The sequence below is a fragment of the Brassica napus genome, chromosome C9 (assembly GCF_020379485.1).
Source record: "Brassica napus cultivar Da-Ae chromosome C9, Da-Ae, whole genome shotgun sequence".
NCBI lineage: Eukaryota > Viridiplantae > Streptophyta > Magnoliopsida > Brassicales > Brassicaceae > Brassica > Brassica napus.
Window position 1 is genome coordinate 6,147,269 of NC_063452.1, and position 12,508 is coordinate 6,159,776.

The 12,508-nt window shown below is 31.5% G+C and overlaps 2 protein-coding genes across 2 annotated transcripts; both read right to left on the reverse strand.

The window, feature by feature from the left end:
* Window positions 1-443: 443 nt before the first annotated feature.
* Window positions 444-1,787, reverse strand: LOC106414596 (protein MIZU-KUSSEI 1). The gene has a single exon (XM_013855222.3). It carries the CDS (start codon window positions 1,575-1,577, stop codon window positions 831-833), a length of 747 nt encoding a protein of 248 aa, XP_013710676.1. The 5' UTR covers window positions 1,578-1,787; the 3' UTR covers window positions 444-830.
* A 5,807-nt stretch (window positions 1,788-7,594) lies between these two features.
* Window positions 7,595-8,407, reverse strand: LOC106413266 (glutathione S-transferase T3-like). The gene is made up of 2 exons (XM_013854069.1): window positions 8,083-8,407; window positions 7,595-7,650 (listed from the first exon to the last, which is right to left on the reverse strand). Exons 1-2 carry the CDS (start codon window positions 8,405-8,407, stop codon window positions 7,595-7,597), a joined length of 381 nt encoding a protein of 126 aa, XP_013709523.1.
* Between the last annotated feature and the right edge of the window lie 4,101 nt (window positions 8,408-12,508).

A 12,508-nucleotide genomic window follows, 5' to 3' on the forward strand; every position in this document is an offset into this window, starting at 1 on the left:
GACTACTTCTCATCAGCCTCGTCGTGGGAAGCCAAAAAGAATTCGAGTTCAATAGTGTAGTTTTCACAAATAATTTTCCGATTTGCTTTCATAACTTAGTTTTTATTTTCTTTCGAAGAATGATCTCATTACTTAGTTTATGGTCAAAGACTGTCAGACTGTCAGCTTATAGTTGCTAGGATGATGATTTAGCACTGCATTCAACCGTGTGTTATTATATGGGAGAGTCAGCTACATCAAGTGATGCCTATTTTTCATATATACTGTTTGAATATATGTACGATGTGAATTTAGAATCTTAGATATAAATAACTAATGATATACAAATATTTATATAGGTGTACTGGTTTGTAAATTATACTATTATAACTATAACGATCTAAGACATGTAACTATGTATAATTTGCTTTTGCTAATAGTTATATAATAATTATCATGTTTGCTTGTATGCATGCACATTCTATTAACAAAGATGGCCGACTATAAATATTAACTTTATTCCCCAAATTATTGACAATAATAGAAAGCAAATGTAATGATATACACATAGATATATCATATAGATGATTAAAAGACTTTGCACTACAAGAAACACATGAACACACATGTTCACCACTACTGCATACAAAAGTTGAGATCATTAAAAAAACTATGCTTATTACATTTTCATCTAATCAAGCACAGCTAAAAAAGAACATTACGAGATCCACATCAATCGGTTTAGTTTGCCTAAACGAAACAGTAAAAAAACACCAATGAATCTCGATATAATCCCAACGTATAGTGCACCGATTGATTTCCATATGCTCGAAAACAAAACGATCCAAAGATCATTTCCGTGACGATCTAAAAAAGAAGATACTTAGTTCTTGTCCGATAATCCCACGTGGATCGATGAGATGAAAAGATTCCGAATCAAACGATCCAAAAACTCGTTTAAAACTCGCTCTTAAGTACATCATATGATCACTCTTCGCTCGGTTAATCTCTTCTCCATTAACAGCTCCAGCTCCTTCGGTCACCGGAGTAAGCACCTTCAACGCGGCTAGCTCGGCTTTTGAAGGCTCTCTTTTGATGGCGAAACCAACTTTCCGACCATTGCAATACATGTTCCATAAAGGTGTTGTAAGAAGAGAAAAAGATGAATAATCTTGATGTGAATCATATCCGTCACTATTGTTTGATTCAAGAGCGATTCTTAGCACGCCTCCTTGCATTTCGCGAGCTAAGACGTCGGTAGGGACGGTGAGTTCTAAGAGGACAATAATTGGATTTAGGGTTTTGGTATTTGTTGCTTGGATGCAGAAGTTTACTTTGCCACGTCGGAAACCAAAGATTGTTCCGGTAAAAGATGAGGAGTTTGTGGTCGCGGAGGAGGTTCTTGGTTTGATTTGGCGGTGAGATTTGTCTTCTTGATTATCATTTGGATCGACGAGTGTGCAGTAGCAAGATGGGATGAGAAGTTGGACGATGGTGCGGAGGAGGCGCCATGAACGGACTTGTTTATGGCAGTCTACGGCTGTAGTTGTGGTGGTTGCTGAGAGGCGGCGACGTTGAGGGTTTGTGGTGAAGGTCATGCTGTTTTTTTAGTTATGGGAAAATGATGAGAATTTAAGTGCATATGTGTGTTAGGGTTTAAGTGGGATAGATGTATATATAGAGAAATTGTCATGTGGTGAGGCGTCCAAATTTCCATTATAAAAGAAGATAAATGGTCCTAAATTGAAAATGATAGTATGTACTTTTGCTTTAGAAATATTATGCAAAGCAAAAATAATCTTAATTGCTTTACGTGTTTAAAATTGCCTAAATGGTATATTATATTTGTCAAAGATTATTGTCGTTATCACTTAAAAATGATTATCGTATTATAAAACGAACAATTGCATGCTTACGTACAAAGACAAACATATATATATATATATATATATATATATATATATATATATATATAATAGGGGTGGACAAAATATCCAAACCGAACCGAGTCAAACAGAACCGAAACCGAGTCAAACCGAACCAAAATCTATTTCAAACCATTCGGTTGAAGATTTTTCCAACCCGAATGGTTCGGTTCGGTTCGGTTACCGAGAAACCGATGTGTTTTTGTAATTATTTAAATTAAAAATATTAGTATTACCAATATACTAAAATTCTAATACTAAACCACATATTTTCTATTTTTATTAATTAATATATATTCTTTTAACCTAATATATAATCATCAAAATATTTGATTTAAAATATTTTATTCATTCCAGGCTTTTTAATTTTAATGATACAAGAGACATTACTAATGATGTTTTTTTTTTTAGTTAACTTTCATTTGTTTTAATTCTTATATATACTTTTTGTGACTTTTTAAAGGTTTCTGTTTCAGTTTTATATTGAAATTAGTTCAGATAGTTTATGTTTACATAAATTATGTTGTAAAACATAATTTCTCTTCGAAAAATTAAACTAAGAAGAATCTAATTAAACCGATCCACAAAAACAAACCGAGCCGAATACAAACCGAACCGAATACAAACTGAACCGAATACAAACCAAATCGAATATAAACCGAACCGAACACAAACCGAACCAAACTAACTATGGTTTACTTCAGTTGGAAAAATACTATAACCAAACTAACCAAACCGAACCGAACCGAGAAAATAACCGAAGTGCTCACCCCTAATTATATATATATTTATCTGTCTATATCGATATTTGAGCTTTAACAATTAAATATTGAATTTTTTTCTAAGATTGTCTTTTTTAGTTTATTTTCACAAAAATAGTTTTTAGTAAGGAAAATGACCAAAATAAGTTTTATTAAAGGATGAAAATATATTTTTATCATGTGGTTAACTAATCTAGACTTGCGGTTTAGAGTTAAGGGGTGAGGTTTTGAGAATATAGTTTCAATTTTTTTTTTAAATGACTATTTGAGAGAATTATCCTTAAATATATATAAAAGCATAACTAATATTTTACAGTAATATATATAGGTTTGATTAAAGAATTCGCTTGTTAATTTTCTTTTTCTAAACAAAGAATGTGACTGCTAACTATAAAGGAAAGTTTCAGAAATAATGGCTCTACTTCATCTATGATCAATTGCATAACATAATATATGAATATTAATGTTTTTTGTTAGAGCATCTCCAACTCACCTCTATATTTGCCTCTATAATAGTATTTAGAGGTAAAATCACTTCAATCATACTCTATTTCTTCCTCTAAAATAAAAATAGAGATTGATATTTTCATCTCTATATTTAGAGGAAAAAATATCATTCCTCTATAATAGAGGCATACTTTTTTTATTCTCAAAATGATCATTTAACTTTTTGCTTTAACAATTATAACCAAAATAAATATTTTTTTAGTAAAAATATATTGTTTATATAAATATATAATCATCCTTTATATTTACATAATAGTTTCTATAAAAATATTCAATGTAAATAATATCATAATTTTATGAATGTAAACTAAATTGGATTAGTTTTCAACTTTTGGAAGTAAAATGTACTATCCGTAAAATTAGAAAAGAATATATCAAGAATATTCCCTTTTAGAGAAAGAATTATAAGAATACATTGGAAATAAATTCATCTCTATTATAAAGTTTCCTTATTTTAGAGGAAAAAATAGGGAAATACACCGGAGATGGTCTTACATGATTAATGAATTTAATGTTACAGTATTGATTTTTTTTTTCAATTCATGCAGTGGAGTATATCAATTCGTATGAATCATTTATGGCTAGAAAAGAATGACACAATGGCATAGGAAACTTCCGTACATCCACTGTTGAGATGACCGATCATTGTATCATAATTCCTCATTTTACCTTATATTACGCATTAAGAAATTTTAATCGATATAGTTTTATCTGTCTAATGATTATGCTCGTGCATATTTAAACAATAATATTGCTAGTAATTTTAGTAAGCGATAATCAGCAAGTTCATGGATCCACACGTCTGTCATATCCCTCTTCGTGTAGTTCTTTTGTTTTAGTTTCTTGCGTTTAGTTGGCAAAATTGGTCCGTAAAGAAACTATTGATTAATCTGTGGATAATCATATTAGTAGTGCGCACTCATCTCCTAAACTATATCTGTGAAATGATTTTGTCACATGTCTTTTTTACAATCAATTTCACAAAACAAATATGACATGACTATTGAAATTGATGACATGTCTTATAACTTAATATGACATTGACAATTGCATTTAATGTTAATTTATATTTTTTGTAAACTTTTTAAAATATGGTAATAACTCATATATTACATTTAATATCAATTTATATTTTTGGAAAGTTTTTTAGAATATGAGAATAACTCATAAATCATCATTAAAATAAATATATTCAAATATGTCATTATAAATTTTGAAATATAATATAATTATATATTTTTAAATTATACAATTTTATTACTAAAATTTTCAAAAATGTATACAATTTTTTAGAAAATTATAAAAATTTAATCGTAAAATCATTATTTTCTTATATATCTACAAATTTTATAAATATTGTTTAATTTTAATCTTTGGTAATTATGCAACTTTTACAAATTTATTTAATATATTTAATTAAAATAAATAGATAGAAAATCTATCTAAGATTATAATTTCAAATATATACATGCATATTCTTAAATATAATTTTTATGTTTAATTTAATCAAATTTATATTAAAATATTGATACGAAAAAGAAAATTTACAATATTAATAAAATTTTATTTTAAAATATAATTTATATTTATCTGTTAAAAAATATTTTAATTTTTTTTTACTGCACATGGTGCAGGAAGACACCTAGTATATATATATATATATATATGGATAAATATAATCCACATGTATTCGTTGGTATTTTTTTAAGTTTAATATTAATTAAGTTATTTTTATTTATTTTTTTGTATTTTAATAGCATATTTTATTAATTAATATTGTTGTAATATGTTTATATATGTGCTAGTTATTTACAAAAATTTTATGAATTCAAATTAATTATGATAAATATAAGGACCATACTAAAAAATATAAATAGTTTTGAAGTTGGGTTTGAAGTTTTACTTTTGGATAAGAACACATTTAAACTTCAAATATAGAGTTTTGGAAACTTCAAAATAGAGTTCTTTTTTGGAGATGCTCTTAGAGCATCATTATTCTACATACCCGTTAAGGGTCTCTTAATTGAATTTTAATAGTATTTAAGGAATAAAGGTGTTTAAGAGACTTAGGTAAGAGCCTTGAGATTTTTATGTCTCCATTGTAAGTCTCTTACTATGGGTCTTAAAACTAAAATATTATTAAACATTTTTATTAAAGTTAAATATTTTTTATTAAATAAAACATAATAAAGCATAACATTTTAAACATGAATTTTTAAATAAAAACATGAAAACAAAGATTATTAAAATAAACGAGAATTATTTGACAGAAGCATCTGAGATCAGTTGTTGTCTTCATCACGTTCAAATCTACGACATATATATTCAACCAAATCATATTTCAGTTGTTTATGCATTTTTCTATCACGAATTCTTGTTCGAACACCCATCATATTTGCGATATTTGAAGAGATATCTGTAGAAAACGTGAGATCGACATGTAAACTTATGGGGTCTTCTCCTTGTTGGAACTCTGAAACATCAAATTGAGTGTATCCATCTCGTTCGTTTTCTACTATCATATTATGGAGTATGATACATGCTCTCATAATCTTCTCAATTTTGACTATATCCCAAAACAGCGCTGAATTTTTAACAATGGCAAAGCGAGCTGCAAGACTCCAAAAGCACGCTCGACATCTTTTCGGACAGCTTCTTGACGTTGAGCAAATAAAACTGCTTGCGGGCCTTGTGGTATAGGAATAAATTGGATAAAAGTTGCCCATTTCGGATATATTCCATCGGTGAGATAATAAGAAATATGATACTCTCTTCCATTGACAGAGAAAGTAACATTCGGAGCTTGACCTTTTATTATGTCATCAAAAACAGGTGAACGATCAAGAACATTGATATCATATGTACCTGGAGGTCCAAAAAATGCATGTCATATCCAGAGATCGTAGGAAGCAATCGCCTCTAAAACGATTGTTGGTTTACCCGAACCACGAGAATATTGTCATTTCCAAGCGGTGGGACAATTCTTCCACTCCCAATGCATACAATCGATGTTTCCTATCATCCCGGTAAAGCCATGATGCTCTCCAACATCAAGTAGACGTTGAAGAGATCAGCCGGTGTTGGTTTTCTTAAGTACTCATCGCCGAACAAATATATTATTTCTTCCACAAAATTTTCTACACATAACCGAGTTGTTGTTTCACCGAACCGGAGGTATTCGTCGACGGTATCAGCTGCAGAACCATACGCCAAGACACGAATGGCTGCAGTACACTTTTGAAGTGGAGAGAGACTAATCCTTTCGAGACCATCTTTCTTTTCCCGAAAATATTAAACTTCGTTGGAGAGTCGATCAACAATGTGCATGAACAATGGCTTGTTCATTCTAAAACGTCGTCGGAAGAAATTATCAGGATACGTTAGAGTTTCACTGAAATAATCATTACATAAACGAATATGCCCTTCTTCACGATTTCTTTCGATATAAGCCCCTTTTTTTTCTTTTTTTTCTTCGTTCTTATTGATCACCATGAATGATAAAATTCTCAAAGGCTTGATCAAAATGTTGATCAAAGAGCTCATCAAATGTATCATCAAAAGAATCATCTAAAGTGTTTTGAGAAGAAGAAGCCATATATGGTAATTAAAGAAAGAAGATGGCTTTGTTGTTCTGATCAAAGAGAGAAAATGAGTTTATAAAACTTGTGATTAAAGAAAGAAGATGGCTTCGGTGTTGTGATCAAAGAGAGAAAATGAGTTTATAAAACTTGTGATTAAAGAAAGAAGATGGTTTTGGTGTTGTGATCAAAGAGAGAAATGAGTTTATAAGACTTGTGATTAAAGAAAAAAAGATGGCTTTGGTGTTGTGATCAAAGAGAGAAAATGAGTTTATAAAACTTGTGATTAAAGAGAGAAGATGAGTTTATAAGACTAGTGATTAAAGAGAGAAGATGGTTTTGATGTTGTGGAGAAAGAGAGAAGAATGAGTTTCGTGTTGTTACAATTCGAGAAAGAAGATGAGTTTGGTCGTGTGGAGAATGAGTTTGATGTTGTTACAAGTCGAGAGAGAAGATATATAGACAGCATACAAGTCATATAACAAACACATACAATTCATATAACAAGCACATACAAGTCCGTGACACAAGAGTTCAGTCCACTACAAGCCAAGTCCGTGACACAAGAGTTCAATCCACTACAAGCCAAGTCCGTGACACAAGAGTTCAGTTCACTACAAGCCAAGTCCCGTGACACACTGATACAAAAGACGACACACTTGAATGACCTGAAAATGCTACTCCTTGAATCTTCAACCTTAGTATGGTAGTAGAAACACTCATTACTACCAATGCCACGTATTGTATTCGTTTCAAACGGAACATGGTACATGGCTTTGATGGTAATGAGTAGTCCCATTACCTTATTATTACAAGGCATGTTATGATCTCACTCTCTTCACTCTCACTCTGTCAAGTCCGTGATGCTCCACTCCAATGCAGCCTCTTCTTTCCCTTTACCTGAAACAAATAAAAGAATAGTTCACATCAACAGATAACTCAACAAAGACCAAAACATTAACATGACAATATAGGTCAACAAGATCAGTAGAACATAAAACCATTTATATTTAACAGTAGAACATTAAACATTAACATAAATATAGCTCAACATTAACAAGACTTAAACTTAGACTTTAAACAAAGCACAAGAACAACAAGAACAAGAACTAAACCGAGAGTTAGACTTAATCTAATTAGACATCAGCTCATTGATTAGCTTCTTCTTCAGAGCTTCTTCATAATCAGCTAGGGGATCTTGTTTTGCAATCAGACTGTCTAGTAGCTTCATCTTCGAGATTTTTTCCTTCATAGCCAAATCTTGCTGCTTAATGGTCCATATAGTCTGAAACTAAGACAGCTCCTTCGCATCAACCATCGGTTTCTTCCCACAGGCTTTTGCTGCCTTTACACCCGTGGGACGAGTGGTTCCTTCATCAGCTACAGCTGTTTCATTTGCCTGAGAGAATGCTGAATGTGAACCGTCCTCAAGCTTCCTCCTTTTGGAGCCTACTTCATTTTTAGCCGAAGAGAGATCACACCACTTCTGGTCATTGTGAAGCCCCTTCCAAGCATGTTCAAGGGTGAACTTCTTTTTGTGGTTGTTGAAGAAGATCTCGTGGGCGTGTTTGAGAACATCATTCTCGTCTTGACCACTGGTTTTCTCCCTTGTGGCTGCTTCATACGCTCCACAAAAATTGCAAACTAAGTCGTTCATCTTGTGTCACCACTGCTTACAGTGTGATACTTCTCTTTTGTCACATATCTTAGGACTAGCCGAGTAGTAGGCGGCAATCCTTTTCCAGAAAGCTACGGACCTTTGCTCATTCCCAACTACTGGGTCTTTGCCGGTGTTTAACCAAGCGCTTATGAGGACTATGTCGTCTGTTGGTGTCCACGTCCTTCATTCCTTATGCTCCACAGGACTGTCTTGGTCGATGTTTGAGCCTTCGGTTGCTTGCGTGCCAAATAAAGGAAAAGCTGAAGATTCACAGCCGTTGCCACTATCTTGTTGACTTTGAAGAAGATCAACAAAACTTGCATTGAGATATGGATTGGAATCCATATGATAAAGAAGGAGAAGAGAAGATACGATTAAAAAGGAGAAAAAGAATTGAGTTTGAGAGATGGAAGAGAAGAATGATTGAGTTTGATAGATGGAAGAGAGAAACTAAACACATTTATCACACACACAACCACATCGAGTTGACATCTACCTAACTCATTAATCACACTTACACATTGATTTCTATCTAACTCATTAATCACACCTAAACATTTCTACGTAACTCATATCAATCAAACGCATTTCAATTCGTTCAAGATCATTCACAATCAATTTGTGACAGACACTCATTAATCTCCAAACATTGCTTTCTATCTAACTTGTTTCTACCTAACCAGACCACAAGCAATTCCTTTCATATGAGAGTCACAATCAATTCGTTCCACACCACACTCCTGAAAACATCTAACATATCAACGGTAGATGTCAAACCTGAAATAGCCATTGTCTCTTGATCCGTCCATATTACAGTCCTCTTCTTTGAAGCAGCTTCATGTCTCTTGATCCGTCCTTCTGAAAAGGAAACACAAGAAACGAAATCAAGACAAGAAAGATTCAGACAGAAGAAGGATTAACAAACAAATATTGAGACATTTAAGTGTACAAAAGAGACATAATATGTTGAATCAAAGACAGAGACAAACAACCACAAGAACTGATCGATATATTTATCAGGAAACATCATTTGTTGAATCAGAAGTGATCAATATAAACAAAGCCACATACATAACACAATCACAAGAAGAATTAAGCAACAAAGACAGAGACATCATCTCTTGAATCAGGACACATAAACAAACGCAAGAGACACACGCAACACAACAACAAAATCAAAATAACAAAGAAGGATTGATTTAGACATAAAAGGAAAAATACATAGCTTTACCTTTCCAATTGATTTCGTCGAGGAGAGCCACGGGCCGGAGAGAGAGGTGGAGTGATTCTTCATCGAGGTGAGCCGTCGAGGAGAGCGCTAGAGACCCGGAGTCCAACGACAGAGGACGAGATGATCGAGACGACGAGAGAGAGACGACGACAGAGAGAGACGACGAGAGAGAGAGACGCCGAGTCCAACGACAAAGACACCGCATCCTTCATTCGATCGATCAGAGATGAAGAAATCGCAGGCGGAATCGTCGAGGAGAGATAGAGAGGCGCGGTGATTTCGACGAAATGGAGCGGAGGAGGGAGACACGGAGACGCTTCGTCGAGAGAGAGAAACACACAAACCCCGCAAAACACAACACGTGTCTCAGAAGACGCGTCTCTTGTTTCCCTTATTTAAGATACGTTTTCTCCCAATTATCTTAATTTCTTTTTTTTAAACCCTATTTACTATAAGAGACGGCATTAACATACTCTGATAATGATGCTCTAAGTATCTTTTATTCTATTAATATTTAGTAGGATACGAGAATTGCTACAACAAGTTTACAGCAAGGGTCAAGGGTATCCATGCAAGATCAACCATTACACATGATTAAATGAAACTATACATTGACCAATCCTTAACATACATGTTTTCTAATGTGAAATTGTGATATGTTATTATATTATATATTTCTGGTTAGTTTAACATAATTTTAATACGCCAACCCTAAATAGACAAACAAAAACTTATAAATAAACGACAAAGCCAAATTAGCTGTCTATTCGACCATCGACAAGGATTGATCCATAGGGGCTGAGCTTGTTACCGATATCGTGGCCCATCATTGGCTCAATATTTATCGTAATGATTCCCACTAAATTTGGACAATATATATTCGAACCATTTTATTCTGTGGTATCCAGTAAGAATATCAAATTCTCGGTGGATAATAACATACAGTGAATGGTTTTTTTTTAATATAAAACAATGAAAGGTTCTGGTCGATCGAGTCCTAGTCCTGGCCTCGTGGGTCAATCAGGAAAATATCACCAGAAGTTGACACGTTTATTTTTAACATTTTGGAAAAGTTATCATCATTATTAATTTGTTGGACCTTTTCGTTTCAATAATTTATCTCCGCGTTGGAGCATTTGCATATATTTTTGCTTTTGCACAACGACGGATGTTGGAGAAACGTTGTCTTTTTGCGCTTTTTCATAAAATTTTGCGAGCTTGGTTCTTTCCACTCAAAAGCAGTAAACTTTATAATATTTGGATTTATACAAAAGAAATGACAACACAATATATCATTATTGTCCCAATTTATTCGGCTGTCCAACAACCTATTTTGGATTTTCTATTTATTTTCTTAATTTATCGTTTGTTCTTTTCATCTAGACCGACGCCATCAAACAAGTAGGAAACAACAACGCAATCAACGCAAATAAGCACACATTAAGTGACCAACGTTAGGATTAAGGGACCATGTTTAAGACTCTTTTTCATCAATCTCAAACGACATTTACAATACGTAGTATAGAGATTATAAAAGAGGAATATCTTTGATCAAGTCTTAGGCCGACTATTTATGGAAAGCTATACCTTTGTTATAATTGAAATACACATGCATGACCACATGAAGATGAGAAAGTGCATTTGTCATACTAAAAATAATATCTACGGGGCTATTTCAGGAAAATATTATATATTAACTCACATTGTAATTTTCTTAGTAATGGTGTCTCCAATTTTTTGAAGTATAAATGATTCAACTAGAAAGAAGAATAGGGCAAATAGCAAATCCCGTCGAATGCGCAGAAATATAAATGATCAGGATAAGTGCTACGTTATATACTGAACATGAATAATATTTGGAGAATTTCGACAAACATATTACATGCAGCCATAGACCATCCCACCAACAAACCAATCTTATTATATAAAGCTTGTTTCTTCAAAATTGCTAATTAATATTATTGCAACACATGGTAATTATATATTTATGGTAATTATATATTTAAGATTGTGACATGTGTTAATCTATCTCATAATTAAAAATATATATACTAAGATATTAACAAAAATGAATTATATTAAAAAGTAATTATAAACATTATTTAACAGTAATTTTGTTTTTATTTTAAATTCTAATCAAAAATTAATTGCAAAAGATTATTTGATAATATTGTGACATGTATTTGTCTATATAAGACAAAATATATAAATAATTTAACAGAATTTTTTCTATTAAAACTAAAATAGTTGCATAAAAATATAAAAGAAAAAATAATTATCAAATAATTAGTTTCCCTTTTAAAAGTCTAAATAAAATAAAAATATAAAATTAATTTTATTTTTCATTTAATTAACTAACTTTACTTTTTAATAATTTTGTGTTAAAAAAATATAAACCAAAATTAACTTCAAATATTTCATCTGATATGACATGTGTCAACTAAAAAATTAGATTGTGAATGATAAAAAAATGATAAACATGACCAGAGAGAATTGTAAAATTTTATTTAATAGTAATTTTTACTTAAAAATGATAAACATGATGGTAAAATTATTTAATTAACAAGAAAAATTGTAAAAATATTAATGATATTGAAAAAACGAATTTTGAAATTGGAAACTTTAAAAAAAAATTATATTAAATAGATATAATTATTTAATAGAAATTTATTTTTCTAAATCCTAGACAAAATATAATTGTAAAAGATTATATAATATTAATTTCCTTTTCTAATATCCTAAAAACTGTAAAAGAATATTTGATAGTTGTTTTTGTTTTTTTTTTATAAAAAATCCTAAACAAAAGAAATTTGTATCATATTTTTAAGTCCTAACCAAAAGAGAATTGTAAAAATTTATTTGATAAT